Consider the following 15,803-nt stretch of genomic DNA (forward strand, 5'->3'; position numbering starts at 1 on the left):
GGGAATGATATTGGCCAAATTATATTGTTAGATTGTGCACATGAACAGATATGTAACAACAAATCACATCACTATGGGAAACTATAATGCACCAATAAAAAATTAAAAAACAAAACTAAACGAACCAACCTGTGAAGTACTTCCTTATAAAATCCCAACTGTTTATAAAGTAGTAAAAATGGTACCTATGTTCTTATGGTTCTAAACTTACACCTCTATTTTCTTTTGGCTGGGATTTCACATGATTATGAAGGCTGGGAAGTTCTAGGATTTGCAGTTGGCAAGATGGAAACTAAGGAGAGACAAAGTGCTGTTCCCAGTCCAAGTCTAGAGCCTGAGAATCAGGAAAGATGATGGTGTGGGTTATTGTCTGAAAGATGGCAGACTGGAGATCCAAGAAGAGCTGATGTTTCAGTCTGAATCTGAAGGCCAGATAAGACCAAAGTCTCAGTGGCCAGGAAGAAGTTCCCTTATCTAACCCTTTTTTGTTTATTCAGATCTTCAATTGATTGTACACGGGACACCCCCATTAGAGAGAAAAGTCTGCTTTGTTCAGTTTACTGATTTAAGTATTAATGTCATCCAGAAACGCCCTCACAGACAAACCCAGAATTACATTTGGCTAAATGTCTGGACATCCTTTTGTCCAGTCAAGTTGATATATAAAATCAACCATTGCAGTCACCAAAGTGGACCCCAATTTCTAGATATATCTTGGACACATAATTCAGACAGAGATCAAGCCTCTTGTCTTGACACAAAGTTTTTCAAGGGAAAATAACTAGGTCTACAATCTTTCTCTTCTGCTCAGGATTTCTAGCTTCCTTTTCTCTCTACAGTATGGTTGAAGGCATCTTCTCTAGGTGAGCTTGAGTTTACTCAGTCATGGAGTAGTCACTAACCCATTTTCCTATGGATTAAGTGTTAAGATCTGGGTCCAAATTCCATCTCTAGCAGGAACCAGCTAGGAGTCTTTGAAAAGCTTCTCAGTGTTTAATCTGTCACATCTTGAGATGATGCTAAAACATTTCTAATGGTGGTGTTACAGTTAAGCCAAGTAAAATATATAAAGTACTAAGCACAGAGACAGGCATTATGCAAGTACTCAATAAAAGCTTATTATTGACAATGTTCTTGTTCTTGTGTGCTTCCAGTTTTGATTTGGTGAGCTTGCCTCATTACTATTCTAAGAAGGATGGCATATTTTTTGTTTGTTTGTTTTCTAGTAATCTCTCAGCCAGAAATCCGGCTGTCATTCTTCATACCTCTTTTTCTCTAATTTCTCATATTTTGTCTATCACCAAATTCTGTTTAATTTTGTGTTTACTCATGAACCCACATGTTTCTCTCTATCTCCCTTATTGTCACCTTAATTTATGATACCTTTGACTTGTTCCTGGAGTATTGGATTAACATTCTAATTCATCTTTTTGTTGCTGTTCTTTTCCCTCTCCAATTCACATTTGTCCTGGAATCAAGGTGATATTTTTAAAACACAATTCTGTTTATAGCATTCTGATGCTCAAAATTCTTCAGTGGCTTCCCATTGTTTCTAAGATAAACTTCAAAATTTCTGCCATGACTCTAATGTACTAGCTAACTTGGATCCTGCCTAGACCTTCTATCTTGTTTTCCTTCCTCCTCATTTCTATTCTCCAGTAGTAAACTTCTTTTAGTTTATTAACTGGTTAATATAGTCCAGCTTTTACACTTTTTACATTTCAAGTATCAAAAGAAACTCATCTCCGTTAAGTAAATGGAAAGCTATATATGCACAATCTTGTGATTTTCCCTTCAAAGAGCATTCTTTCACGTGTGTCATCAAAGCAAAACTATTAATAGCCTGGTCATGGAGAAAGGGTACCATTGAATTAGGTATTATATTCAGTACTTGTTAAAATTGGATTTCACCTAGACTCTGGCACTTTATAATTTTCAAAGCTATTTCCATTCTTTCCTCTCACCTAACTCTCACAACACCTCTGTGAAGAGGCAAAGATTGGAATTATTTTGAGAGATGATGAAACTATGGCTTGGATGTGGATATAACTAAAGTTTGTGTCATCCTCTTTATGGCTCAGATGCACATGGGATGCTTCTGTTTTGTGTACATATCACTGATATTTCTCTGTGGCAAACATAGAAAATATTCCTTCTGAGTGTCTTAAAGTCTTCTCAATTTTATTTTTTTGGGGGTTATTTTGGTATTGCAAGTGAGGCTTTATTCCTTATGGTTTCTTTTGTGATATTCTTCATAGAGGCACAAAAAGCCTCCTTATTTCCTATTTTTTTTAAATTTTCTTTCACTGTTTTTATGCAATTTTATGATCTCTGTAATTGCAAATATACAAAAATTTGCCTTTATGATTTTTCCCTTTAATTCTGTGTCAAGAAACTCTTTCCTATGCAAAAGATTAAATATTTACCTACTTGTTTCTGAGAACAAAAATATTTTATCGAAGCACAGCAATAGCTGCTTTGCCTTTCAGTAGCAAAATTGAGTATTTAGGATAGAGATTGGCTCCTTGAGAAAAAAGTTTGCTGACCTCGACTTTAATCAATCTAGAATTTATTCTAATATTCCTTGTAAGTCATCTATCCAATTTTCCCCTGAGTGGCTAGTTAATGTTCTCAACACTATTTACTCCATATTTTTGCAATTATAGGAGGCTGAAAAATGACCCTGAAACATGTTTCCAGTCCTGATCCAGGAGACCCACAAATATTACCATATTTGGTAAAAGGAACTTTGCAGATGTAATTAAATTTTAGATCTTGAAATGAAGAGAGTATCCTGAATACCAGTGGGTCCCGTGTAATCACGTTGGTCCTTATAAAAATAATGCAGAAGGTGTCAGTCTGAGGAGGGAATATGATGCTGGGAACAGAGATAGGAGAGATGTCCTTTAAAGGAAAAGGAAGGAGCTATAAGCCCAAAACTATGCATGATGCTGAAAAGGGGAAAAGGCAAGGGGATGAATTATCCTCCCCATGCCTCTGGAAGGAGGCAGAACTGACAACACCTTGACTTTATCTGAATGCAAATAATTTTAGAATTCTGATCTCCAGAACTGCAAGAGAAGAAATTTGTGTTCCCACTGTATTCAGTAAAGGAATTTACAGAAAAAAAATGGTATGTGTATTCTGCTCCACCTGTCCTAGACGGAGAGCTGTCAGCATGTGTGTGCTTTCCCGCCTCCTTTCCTGCAGGGTCCTTGGTCACTATGGCATAGTAGAGGCAGCAGTGCCTGTCATTGTTGGCCTTTGTAGCAGTGGCATCAGTGCCAGGCTCTGCAGAAGCCACCCTCAGGAACTTAAGCCACGGCCCTTTTCACAGCATCCAGCAGCAGTATTGCCATGACCCACAAAGATACCTTGAAGTAAGCACATTACTTACTTATCAAAGCCCCATAACATAACCAAGATCAGCTTCCTAAATAATGAATCACTAGTGGAGAACTTGATGCCTCTCATCAACCAATCAGATATGGGGGTCTGCAGGGAGCCTTGGTCTTTAGACAACTACCTGGAGGTATCCAAGCACTGTAGACCTCATGGGTTCTCAATTGATAAGGTGAAGGTGGGCTTCACATCTGAGTGGCTGTCTGAATGAGTTGGTCAGTGGCTTAGACAACTCTACATGGCTTTCTTCCCTGGGATGTATTGTATATTGGAGAAAATGAGCTGGAAGGGGTTTGACTTTGATGTCCTGATGGATGTAAATAACCTGGAGACCATGCCAGATGAGCTTTTAGCTATGTTGAATGATATGTATGATCTTGTGTCCCCTTAATCCAGGAGACTAGTAATGAGCCCCCACCAGGCAATGACCCATTGAACATCTCCCAGAAAACCCACTAGTTTTCCCCTTTCACCTTCTTGCAGCTTCTTCACCTTTCCCCATCATCCTCCATTCCGCTCCTTTAATTTAGAGCTGGGCAGTGAAGTGGGTATCTCTTAGAGATAGGAGGCCTGACTACTGCTTGTGATCATGTATAAACATAGCATAGTGGGTAAAGGAGAAAAAGACATCCCCTCAAATAACAATGGTGGCATCTGTAGAAGCTCTGAGTTCTACCTGGGCTCTACCTACTACCACTCCTCTACTTTTGGGAATTCTCCAAATAGGAGTCCTCCATCTTCCATCCCTAGGTGTCTGCTGTGGCTCTGCATCCCAAACCTTATGACCCTCCTAAAGAGAAGATGGTGACAGTGAAAGTGAAGGGTGAGGAACTGGATTAGAAGCTAAAAACTACAAAGCAAAACAAGATAATATACGTCAGACCGCAGGAGAGGAAGAGGTGGAGCAGGAGGCCCTCACTGGGGAATGTAAAGAGTTAAAAAGGATAAAGGAGGCTCTGAAAGAGAGGGTAGATTCCCTGGCCTAGGAGATCCAATATTGACCTCTTGATAGAAGAGGTATCCAAAGCAAGTGGGGGAAGAGTCCCCTAGTAGGATAATAGAAGAGTCCTGCACACAGGAGTCTTAGCACTGATGCTGTGTTGTAATAAATTATTTTCTAATAAGAGTAAAGAAAGAAAAGAGAAGGTATGCATAGAATTATAGCATTTTCTTTTACAAATATTAAAGTTTTTCAGTATATACACATAGGAAAGGAATAATAGGAAAGACCTATATTAATGAGTTAAGATTGCAAGTGCTTTTCTGTTTTTTCCTTCTCTAAATTTGTACTTTAAGTATAATACATTCATAATTTTTCTAAAAGTAGTTATTAAAAATTAACCTTTTTTTCTTGTCACCATCACCTCTCCTGGAAGACATAAAACCTAGTAATGATAATCAAAATGATTATCTATCTGATCAAAAGTATAGCTGATTTATATTATGGTATCCCCTCAACTCTCTGAAAATTGTGTTTTATGGTTGCATTTGTGAGGCTTACATAGCTTATTTAAAAGCCAAAATTGCTTTAACTCTTTTAATTTTATTTTTTAATTAACACAATAATATTACATACTTACAGGGTGCTGTGTAATGTTTTAATATGTGCATACAGTTTGTACTTATTAAATCAGTGTAATTAGCATTTCCATTTCCTTATCATTTCTTTATATTTAGAGCCTTCTAGCTCCTCTCTTCTAGTTTCTCATAAATATATAATAGGTTGTTGTAAAATATAGTTACCCTATTGTGCTGTGGAATGCTAGAACTTATTCCTCCTGTCTAATACAATTGCTTTTATGACAGTCTTTGAAAAGAGATGGAAGGTCTCTGCTGTGGTTTAGAAATGGTTCAAGTTTTTCCCCCAAAGTTCATGTGATAAAAGCTTGGTCCCCAGTGTGGCAATATTGAGAGATGAAAAAATTTTAAGAGGCAAAAAATAAAATAAAATAAAATTTTTAAAAAAGCATAGCTGATTTTTAAATATATTTTTTGGGTAATCATAAGTAGATGTTAAAGATATTTCATAGAAGACTTTAGCTCTTCTATGACCAAGTGGGTTTTACATCACTAACTGAAGGACATTCACTTAGTTCTGTATGGCCTAAGCATGGTGTTTATTGAAGACCTGAAATCCTCACAGGAGCTAGAAACAAGGATCCAGATGTTTCCACTTATCTTACAATGTCCTGCTTCTTCTCAGACTTGTTTCAAGTCAAAGCCACAAAAATATAAAGCTCTAATTGCATAGAAATGAAAGCTAGATTTTTCTCTGATACCTTTAGGAAAATATTGCTCATTGTGCCATTTTAAATAACAATGGTTAGCTTTAGTCTAAACCCTTGTGCCAAAAGAACAGTGGAGTCCTTAGTCTTAGAACAGACCTTGTCCCAATTCCCTTTCATCACAATGCAGAAATGCTCACTTCAGCTGAGGATGTAGCTGGCTTGATCTGCCCTTTTTCAGAGGATTGCTGGTGATTCATCCTCCTTCAGGGAGGGAGTTCCCTGCTTGCTCAGGACCACTGAGATGAACCTGTAATGATGCAGAAGGCTCACGGTGCACACACACAGCCGAGCTCATGCAGGGTACCCTTCCAGATTTTGTCTTTATCCAAGGGAGATATCACAGCAAGTAGTTCTCAAGGGCAGAGGGAAATGGCACATGAACAATGTCTCTTCTCATTTTGTCACCTGGGCAAAAGGCTTATCCTTCAAAATCCAGCTCAGCTATTACTCTTCTGGGAGGCATTCCAGAAACAACCACTCCCTTGCTGTGAGTGAAGTGTTCCCTGTCTGTGCACCACTAGACCCTGGGTCTCCCCCAATCTCGTCTCTTAGCACGGATCATTTGTGATTTTAGTCTGTGTAGTTCTTGTACTAGTAGTGAGTATTGGATATAGGGGATTCTGTTCACTTTGTTTTGTCTTCCAGGTGCTTGAGAAGTGTTTACCTGTATATGTAGGAAAATACAGCATTTCTTGTTTTGCCATAATAATGGGGAAGCTGTGTCCAGAGATAAGGGTGAAATACAGTGTGTATACTTGAGAATAAAATTTTTGGCTTCTTTTGTGAGTTCCTTTATATTTCTATTCTGATGTCAATATTATTTTAATCAAATAGTTCCTTTCTCTCTCCCTCCCTTCCTCCTTTCTCTCCTTCCTTCCCTTTATTCCTTCTAAATGGTTTGGAAAAATCTTGGCAGTTATTCACTTGAAATAAAGATTTAATTCCTACAATATAAACAGAAGACAATTAGAGATTTTAAAGTGTGTCAACCCTTAAAGTTTATTTTCTTTCTCTCCATGCCCATTTGGTAAGAATGGTTCTCTGGGACTGACTAATTATAGATGAATGACACTGAAATGCTTGAACAATAATTTGTAGAAAATATAATTATGAGCAGAAGTCATTAGTGGGAGTAAATGAATAGTTTGTTGGTTAGCAGGTCAATGTTGAAAGCCAAATGTGGTTAAACACTGGATTAAATTACAAGACCATACTCCTTTTGTCATTTAAGTATATTTATAAATTACTGAGCTTTTAAAACTGCTTTTATATGCTTTTTGATTTATGGTACAGAAAGGAAGGGAGCTGCCCAAGCTGGGTTTCAGGAGTTTGACAAAGAGAATGACTCACACGTGTGCCATGTTCTCTTCAGCAGAGGGTCCGCCAGTCCGCCTTGTGTGGTGCTTAAATAACCTTTATAAAGTAATGAATGTGATTTTTGAGAATCAAAGCTAATTGGGTATAGTTAATTTATAGAGGCTAGGAATTTAATTACTTATCTAGTTTTCTAATCCTGGATTCAGAAGTCCTGCTTTCAGAACTAGGTACTGAGGCTTCATTATTACACAACCTTGTTTTTGAAGAATTTTAGTTTCTCATTTGTGCAATTTGTAAAATTAAAAAAGAAAAATGAAACCCAAGGAGTTCTTACATCAGAGAAAAACTAGGTTGTGTTTATTCAAAAATTCCAGTAACTTTTTTCTGTTTTATGTATTGGATATTGTATGCTCAGTTAGGTATAATCTGACAGGGGGTTACAAGTGATTGTCTATAGGAAAAAAATTTTAAATAATTAGTTTAAACCACCCTGAGTTGAATGCTGACCACAAATCTAATGCTTTGTTGGGAATTGTGACATAAATAAAGGAAACACAAAACAGTGGTCATGCATTCATGATCCATTCTTCAGGAGGAGAGATGAATCATGCATACTGTGATAATTACAGAGCTATTGCATATTGAAATCTATGGCACCGGTTCTAGGTTAGAACTGTTCCATCCTCTCTAGGCTGGTACTCCTGAAATATTCAGGCTCAATGTGATCGTACATAGATATGTCATTTCTGTAATTCGAATGAAAAAGTTATGAGATAGTCTTACTGCTTTCTAAAGATTCTGTCGACACTTGAAAGGACATAAGTGTATTTTAATAGTTTAAAATGGCCTTTAAAGATTCTCTATAATCTTTTCCCATTCATTCTGACTTGACCACTGTTAAGAAAAATTAGTTGAGTAGTATCTTTGTGATCTCTACTCTCGATTCTGCCACACATAACTTGCATGTATATAATCAATGATCCTTGCATATTGACTGAGCATTGTGAACATGTGTCATTAAGTTTGAGAGCATTTTGCATTGTACTTGATAAACATTTTCTATGCTTGGCATGAATCTTTCTACATAGACAGTCAAGAAGAGGTCAGAGAAATCCACACATATGCATATACATAAAAACAAACTTTATTTCATTTTATTGTTCCCAAAGGTTAAGATATACAAACAAGCAATAAAATTAAAATTATTTTCTTTTGGGGATGATTTATGTCTTAATTTTCACCTGCCCTATAATTAGAAATTTTGAACTCTGTAAATATTTTTAAGATAAAATTATTGCCTGAGTAAACTTTAGAAATTACATCATTAACCTGAGACCTTCCTAAGACTAGAACAAAATTATTGGTGCAAGTGTCTGCACACACACAGACAAATAAAAAAAGGGAAGTTTAAAATAATTTGAAAATGATTTATGGTTGGCTACCTCTGTAGTTAGAGATTCAAGTATTATTACTTTATTTTAGTGCAACAAGGGAGGACAGTAACTTGCTGTGGGCTAAAGGTAAATTATGATCTATTGCAAAGGAGGAAGGAAGTGTACTGGGGAAAAAGGAAGGAGTTGGGAGTAACCCATGTGCTTTTTAAAATATTGCTTTAGATAATGCCTTAAAAAATTTGCCATAACCTTTGCTGGAAGTCCAGAGTAAACTGAGAGATAGATGATCTTCTTAAATCTTTGCTAGTTAAGGACTAACATGCTTGGTATGAGGAGAGTCAGATGGAAATGCCAGAGTGTAGTGCAAACTAAGAAACCCAGACTCATGAGGTTTCCCTTCTTCAAATTTTCTTAGCAAGCCTGTCCTGGATATACTCAGGTTTAGTGTTTTAAGGGATCATTTAATGCACCAAGACAACCATCCCTAAGTAATTTTGATTTTGCACTCTGCTTACCTTATTTGTAAAATGAGTTGAAGTCTTCATATGGAAAATTAGTTATTGCCTCCTATATCAGAGCCTAAGGATCATTTCTTCTTTTTGGAATAAGAAAGAAGTAGTAAAAAATCTCATTCTCAAAACACTAATGTGATGCAGGAAAGAAAGAAAAAAGAATAACATTTATTGAGAGTCTATAATGTAGCAAGATCCAAACTAGATGTTTCATACATATTGTCTCATTTTATTCTCCTAAAACCTCGTGATGGAAGACCATGCTATTCCTGTTTTAACTAAAGCCTGTTCACTGAAAGGAACCTGGTTATGTTATGGCAACACTGTGACACCAATCCAGGTTCAGTCTGATGATGTTTGCTGTGTTCTTCATACCTTACTACTCTATCCTGGATTGCTTTCAGAGATGAGAAAATAATACTTCCTCCCAGCTTACTCCAAACCAAAACCAAAACTAGTATCCAAAAATTGGTGCTTTTTGATTTTGAAGCTTGTTCCAGACTCTTTTTCACAGAATTCTTTGGCCAAATAACATCACATTCTCTATTAAATATCTGAACTTTGTTTCTCTGGGCTGCTTTAGGTTCACTGCCAGAAGTTGTTGTCACCCATCTTCGAGCAGCTGCCCATGCCCAAGACAGAGTGTTGTCTCTGGAAGACGCTGTGGACTGGCATACTGGGGATGAAGTGGTCATTGTCAGTGGGACAGGTGTCAAAGGTGCCAGACCAGCGGAAGAGACTGTCATTGTGGAGGCCGTGCACCATGCTGACCTCCACCTGAGGTCGCCCTTGAGGTACTGAGTGACAGCTTGGCTGGGTTCACGTGAAGAGGAGGAGGTTTTAACTGTGTTGGGGTCTGGACACTGATCTTTCAGTGCTGTATTTTAAAATTAAATAATGCTAACATTCTGACAAGAACATTACAAAGCTTGAGATGTTTTGAAGACTAAGACTTCTTAAATAAGATTCTCTTGTTAAGACTCTCAAACTTTGGTGTTATATCAATTGGATAGTGCATAATCAGCACAGTTTCTAATTCTTATATATTTCTGTAGCAGTTCACTCCTTTAAATTTGAGTTTCTGTAAAACAGATCCTCAAAGGAAGAATCTCACTCATCTGGTGGCTTACTATCACCATTCTGAATAAGATTAGGGGTGACATCTTCAGATGTATCTTCCTCTTTTTCTCTTTTCAGATATTCTCACAACTTCACAGAGATTTGGGTGGCTGGAGAACACCGCATTTTAAAGGTCACAGTGGCTCTGCTCAGCAGGCGTATTACCATACAAGGAAATCTCACTAGTGAGAGGAAGACATTCCTGGCTTCCTGTCAAGAGGCCAACATGGCAGAAGGTAGAGAATTATTTCAAAGTTCAATAAGTAATGGAAAGATCAATAAGTAAAAACAAATTTTCACCATCAAATGATATGTGTCAGTGCTATGATTGACCACTTTCAAAACAGAATAAGCTCTTAACCTTTGCATGTCCATAAAATTCTGTAATTTTCAGAAGGCTCTTGAGAAATTCTCATTCCACACCCCCATACTTCCCAAGGACCTTAAGAAAGAAAGAGACAAATGACAAAAGAAATAGTAAATTAATTATTTCTCTGGTGTAAAAAAAATCCTGTTGAAGAATAAAACCTGAGAGTTGAATTACATTTCTGGGTTAGATGTCAAAGTCTTAGCACTGATTCCAAGCTTCTTCTAAGATTCTCAAGGAAACCCTAATGCCAGAATCCCAGGCTCAAGCAACACATTCCTATTGATTAGGCTTGTGCTCCCGCTCCTGTTGAGGTTTCTTTCCTGAGTGAACTACCACATACTTTAGGTAAGTGGTAGGAAAAGTCCATTTATCTTCTAGTAGAATAGCAGGCACTGAATCACACTGATGTGCCTATTAAACATCTATTTCAGGGATGGTTAGTTTAGTAGGTTATGTTTTGGTTTCCCAGGCTGTAGATTATGAGGCTTTCACATGTTGTGAAGACATCATTTGTCAACTTTGGTCCAGGATGGTGTGGGTGTCAAGGATGACTTCCAGGCATAAGCGGTGGATGGATGATGAGGCTATTTACTGAGATGGGAAGAGGAGCAGGTTTTGGGGTGGGAGGGTGATGATCATGAGTTTAATTTTGTACATGTCAAAATTGAGATGGCTGGCCAGCAATGGTGCAGAGATGTTTGATAATATCTGGAAGCTGGAAGAAATGCCAAGATGAGAGCCAAAGATCTGAGTGGTATCTGCGAATGGGTGCATGTAGATATGATATGACTGGGTAGCATGTTGTCAGTATATGGAGAAGGATACTGACCTCATCCCCCTCCACCCAAGTCATCCACTGATGAATATGTCATTCTCTAAAACAATGTTTGGGAAACAGTCGGTTAGAATCAGTTGATTGTCAACTTTAAGTATTCTGCAAAATTGCCATCTGTGTATTATTCAGACTCTCTTGATAATTCTCATATAGGTTTTTTCAGATTACATTTTGCAAAATATTGTATTCGGTCATGCTGCCAATGTGACATTGCTTCCAGGTCTGAGTCATTATAGATCCATTAACTCTTAATGGAAAGCATTCCTCATTTCATCATAAATCTTAAATGTAACTACAATATCCTCAGAATAAGTCACTCAGCCTTTGGGTGGGGCTGAAATATTAGGCACCAGTAGCTAAAGCCAATCATAGGAGACCTGACCATTTGAAAACATTATCAGAAGCACCAAGAGTTATGATAAAGCATGCAAATACAAAACATCTCATTATCTGCCTCTTATGTCCTCATCCTCTGGGCCTTAGCAAATAAGCCGACTCTGAAATTTACTATGGAATGACACATTGTTTTGTATCATTGCTAATTCTTGTTTTATTAACATGAATAATAAAGAATCAATTCAGGATATGATGTCTTCTCCATCCTGTGGTTAGTTCATACACCCATAAATCATGTGTCAGCAGAAAGCATTCTGGATCCTGAGGTCCCACACTGTAGCCATGGGAGTTGTGTCTTTTGGGTTCAGATAGTTTGCTGTCCTCAACTAGTGGCACAGCTGGGGAAGGAGGAGATGTGCAGAGGCAGCCCTTGCTTTGCCATTCTGTGGTGGCCTTATTGCTAAGTCCCTAAATTGTAAAATAGTGCAGGAAAGGGGAAAAACCCACTGGACTGTGTAAAAAGTTCTGTGACAACATTCAGTATCCACATCTCTTCCGTAAAATTGTGAACCATTTGAAGGTCATCTTACTGTGCATTCCCTTCAGTGGAATTTGGGGATTGAAATCAGCTTCTGTTTAGGTTGGTTGTGGGTTGCAGTCTGCTACTTTGTGACAATATTTAGCTGAATATTTGGGGGGTTTCTGGAAGCAGTAAAGACAACATCATGCCCTAGTTATTGAATCTTTTAATGAATAATCCAAAGAAAGGAATCAAAGTAAACATGAAAGCTATTAAATGAAATAAACAGTAATAGTTTGTCCTTGGTGCCAACAGTACCTTTCCAATGGGGGGAGTTGTCTGGAGGTATGTTCTAGTTGCTTCAGGTCCTCTGGACCTTATCCTGTGTTTCAGGCAACCTGCAGCACTGTTTGTATTCCAAGAGTGAGAAGATACTGGGATCCAGGGATCTGGGGGCCAGAGTCATCGTTTGGTCCTCCCCAGAGGAACCCAGCCAGGTCCAGTTGGAGGGGGTGGAGTTCCGAGACTTGGGACAAGCCTTCCATAAGTACATGAGATCGCTCACTCTGGTGGGCACTATGAGAGGTAAGCCAGACCTACACCTTCTCTTTTCCCTTCTTCACTCGTGTTTGAAGGCACTTTTCTTTCTTCTCTCATGTTCATGCAGGGGTCATAATAAGTAATATGTGGGAATTGAGGGATTCAGAGATAGATAATTGCTTATATTGTTGATCACTGTTTTTCAAACTTTAGTGTGCCTAAACAAGCAACTTGTGAAGCTTATTGAAATTCAGAGTTCTGGACCTTTCCCTAACAAGTCTTGTCTAAGGTGGGCCTATGGATCTAAATTCTAAATATAGAACCTTATTATTCTGGAAAAAGTAATCCAAGGAGTAAACTTTGAGAAACATCACAAGAAAGTATGGTACTTGTGGAGTGAACCACAGAATCCTGTGCTTTGATTCCTGCTTCTGCCACTCACTAGCTTTGTGACTATAGGCAGATCACTATTGAATAGTAGAAATAATAAACACACTGGGAGTCCAGGAATAGTGGAAGGCATTACTATGAAAATTTGTCCTAACTCAGAAGGATCTTCTATCTGGAAAAATGGGAAAAGATGACTGAGACCAGGTGCTTTTCTTGGGAACATGGAATAGGCAGGGGTGCAGATCTTAGGTAGGAAACAGGAAGGATAAAATCCAGGTGAGAACCTCCAGATGCAAAATGAGATCAAAATCAGAAAAAAAGAATGTAATCAGATTAAAGTATAAAAGTTCTGAAACCAGGATCAGAAAGTTGTAGGATGTGTCTCAGTGGTTGGGTGCCCCTAAGTTCAATCCTCTGTACACCGAGCCCTCTGCCCCCTACCAAAAAATATTATCCTTTATTAGTTTCTATTAAAATGCAGATATGTTTCTTTGCATAACAGGGCAGGTAACACAGTAGCCCAGAGGTTAGATATTTCTGTCTGGCATGCTTACCAAAGAACCTTTTATTAGGCCTTCATGAAGGCTCTCGTGCCCTGTGAGGTAAGTGAAGCTAGCCAATCCCTAAAAAACAAATGCCAAATGTCTTCTTTGATATAAGGAGAGTAACTAAGAACAGAGTAGGGTCGAAGAGCATGAGAAGAATATTAACATTAAACAGGGATGAGAGGTGGGAGGGAAAGGGAGAGAGAAGGGAAAATGCATGGAAATGGAAGGAGACCCTCAGAGATATACAAAAGTACATACAAGAGGAAGTGAGGGGAAGGGGAAAAATAATATAAGGGGGACAAACGAATGTCAGTAGAGGGGGCAGAGAGAGAAGAGGGGAGGGGAGGGCAGGGGAGGGGAGGGGAGGGGAGGGGGGATAGTAGAGGATAGGAAAGGCAGCAGAATACAACAGACACTAGTATGGCAATATGTAAATCAATGGATGTGTAACTGATGTGATTCTGCAATCTGTATATGGGGTAAAAATGGGAGCTCATAACCCACTTGAATCAAATTGTGAAATATGATATATCAAGAACTATGTAATGTTTTGAACAGCCAACAATAAAAAATTAAAAAAAAAAAAGTTGTTAGAATTTTTTTTTTTTTTTTTTTTTGTACTGGGGATCTAACCCAGGGGTGCTTTACCACTGGGCCACAATCTCAGCCACTTTTTCTAATTTTTATTGTGAGACAGAGCCTAAGTTGCTAAGGCTGACCTTGAACTTGTGATCCTCCTGTCTCAGACCCCCATGTCCCTTGGATTACAGGTGTGTGCCACTACAATGGTGAAATCTTTGCATAGTGCTTTCAGCAGTTTACTAGTCCCCTAAGTTCCACTCACAAGAGCTATTCAGATACATTAGTTGTTATTGATTATTTAGATGGACAGGCATGTTCTCCTGGGGTGACATGGTGGAAAGTCAGTTTGGAAAAATCTGTAACAGCCATTGTTTCTGAAAGAAGTAGATATGAGTGAGGTAATTTACGTAGTGCATCCCTGATAAGTAATATGAGGTTCCCTGGTTTAAGGGAAGCTGAGATTGAGAGACACGGGGAGGTAGTATCTATGAGGTATCACAGTTGAGAATTTTCTGGGTAGTTTAATTTTAAAAGTAATATTCCATAAACAAAACTAACCTTTCCAGTATCCCAAATATTTGTCATCTCCGTATTTTAGTACCTGGTAATAATACCAAACTCCTTTTTCAGGATTTACAATTTAACTATTTACATAATAACTATTTTAGTGTTTTAATGTCAATTTATTTCATCAGACTGAAGATACACAAATTCATCTTAGTTTTCTTCATCTTTACATCTCTAGCATAATTAACAATTCCTAAATATATACTATTGTGCATCAACTAATAATTTGGGAATGTTTTGAAAAATGCATAGTTAGGTAATTTTCCTTGTATGGACATCAGAGTGTACTTATACAACATAGGTGGTCTAGGTACATCATTCTATGTGATTTCTTGAGGCAATCAAGAGAGGAGGTTAAACATGAAATATATGAGGTTGCTACTGATATATTGTTTTACAGCAAACTTTTTTTATTTTACAAATAGAAAGATTATACTAAAAATTTTGTTTTATACAAATACCAGTAACAAAATCATATATTATCATTACCAAGTATTATATACTCTACATAACTATTTGTGCTGTGCTTTTATATACATGGCACTGCAGAAGGTTGCTTCACACCAGCATCACCACAAGCATGTGAATAATGTCTTGTGCTCCAATAGTATGATAGCTATCACATCACTGGCAGATAGGAGTTTTCCACTCCATTATAATTTTATGGAATCACCATCTGATATGCAGTCCATCATTGACAGAAACGTCATTAGTTATTAGGTGGTGCATGACTGTGCCTGATAGTCAGTAAATATTTATTCATTGACTGATCCAGGCCATATAATTTGATTTTGGGGGGGGGGTCATATATACAGAACGCAGATACAGAGCCAGACTAACAATTTTCCAAAATGTCAATTCCTTATAGCATAATAGAGGCTACTTCCCTGTTAGCTTCATAAACCTACCGTATTCAAATGTGAGAGTCATGATCCTCAGGGTCAGTGTTTGGCCTTGCTAACATTGTGGAATAGGAATCTTGGACTCTCTTTGGCCAAGAATACTATTGCTTGGCAATTTGTATATACTAATTTACAGCTCAAGGAATAATGACCACATTTCCTTAGGCAAGATGCAGTTTTC

General features: G+C 37.8%; 1 protein-coding gene across 6 annotated transcripts in view; it reads left to right on the forward strand.

Moving 5' to 3' along the window:
* The window catches only part of Pkhd1 (PKHD1 ciliary IPT domain containing fibrocystin/polyductin), a 420,823-nt gene that overhangs the window by 146,737 nt on the left and 258,283 nt on the right, over positions 1-15,803 (forward strand). For all 6 annotated transcript variants that reach the window (XM_046458594.2, XM_046458595.2, XM_046458599.2 and 3 more), the window contains 3 exons: positions 9,497-9,707; positions 10,111-10,268; positions 12,487-12,678. In XM_046458594.2, coding sequence (XP_046314550.1) covers positions 9,497-9,707; positions 10,111-10,268; positions 12,487-12,678 — 561 coding nt within the window. The remainder of the gene's footprint in view (positions 1-9,496; positions 9,708-10,110; positions 10,269-12,486; positions 12,679-15,803) is intronic.

The sequence above is a fragment of the Marmota monax genome, unplaced genomic scaffold, assembly GCF_021218885.2.
Source record: "Marmota monax isolate L192 unplaced genomic scaffold, Marmota_monax_Labrador192_F-V1.1 WCK01_AAM20220418_F8-fsc00191, whole genome shotgun sequence".
NCBI lineage: Eukaryota > Metazoa > Chordata > Mammalia > Rodentia > Sciuridae > Marmota > Marmota monax.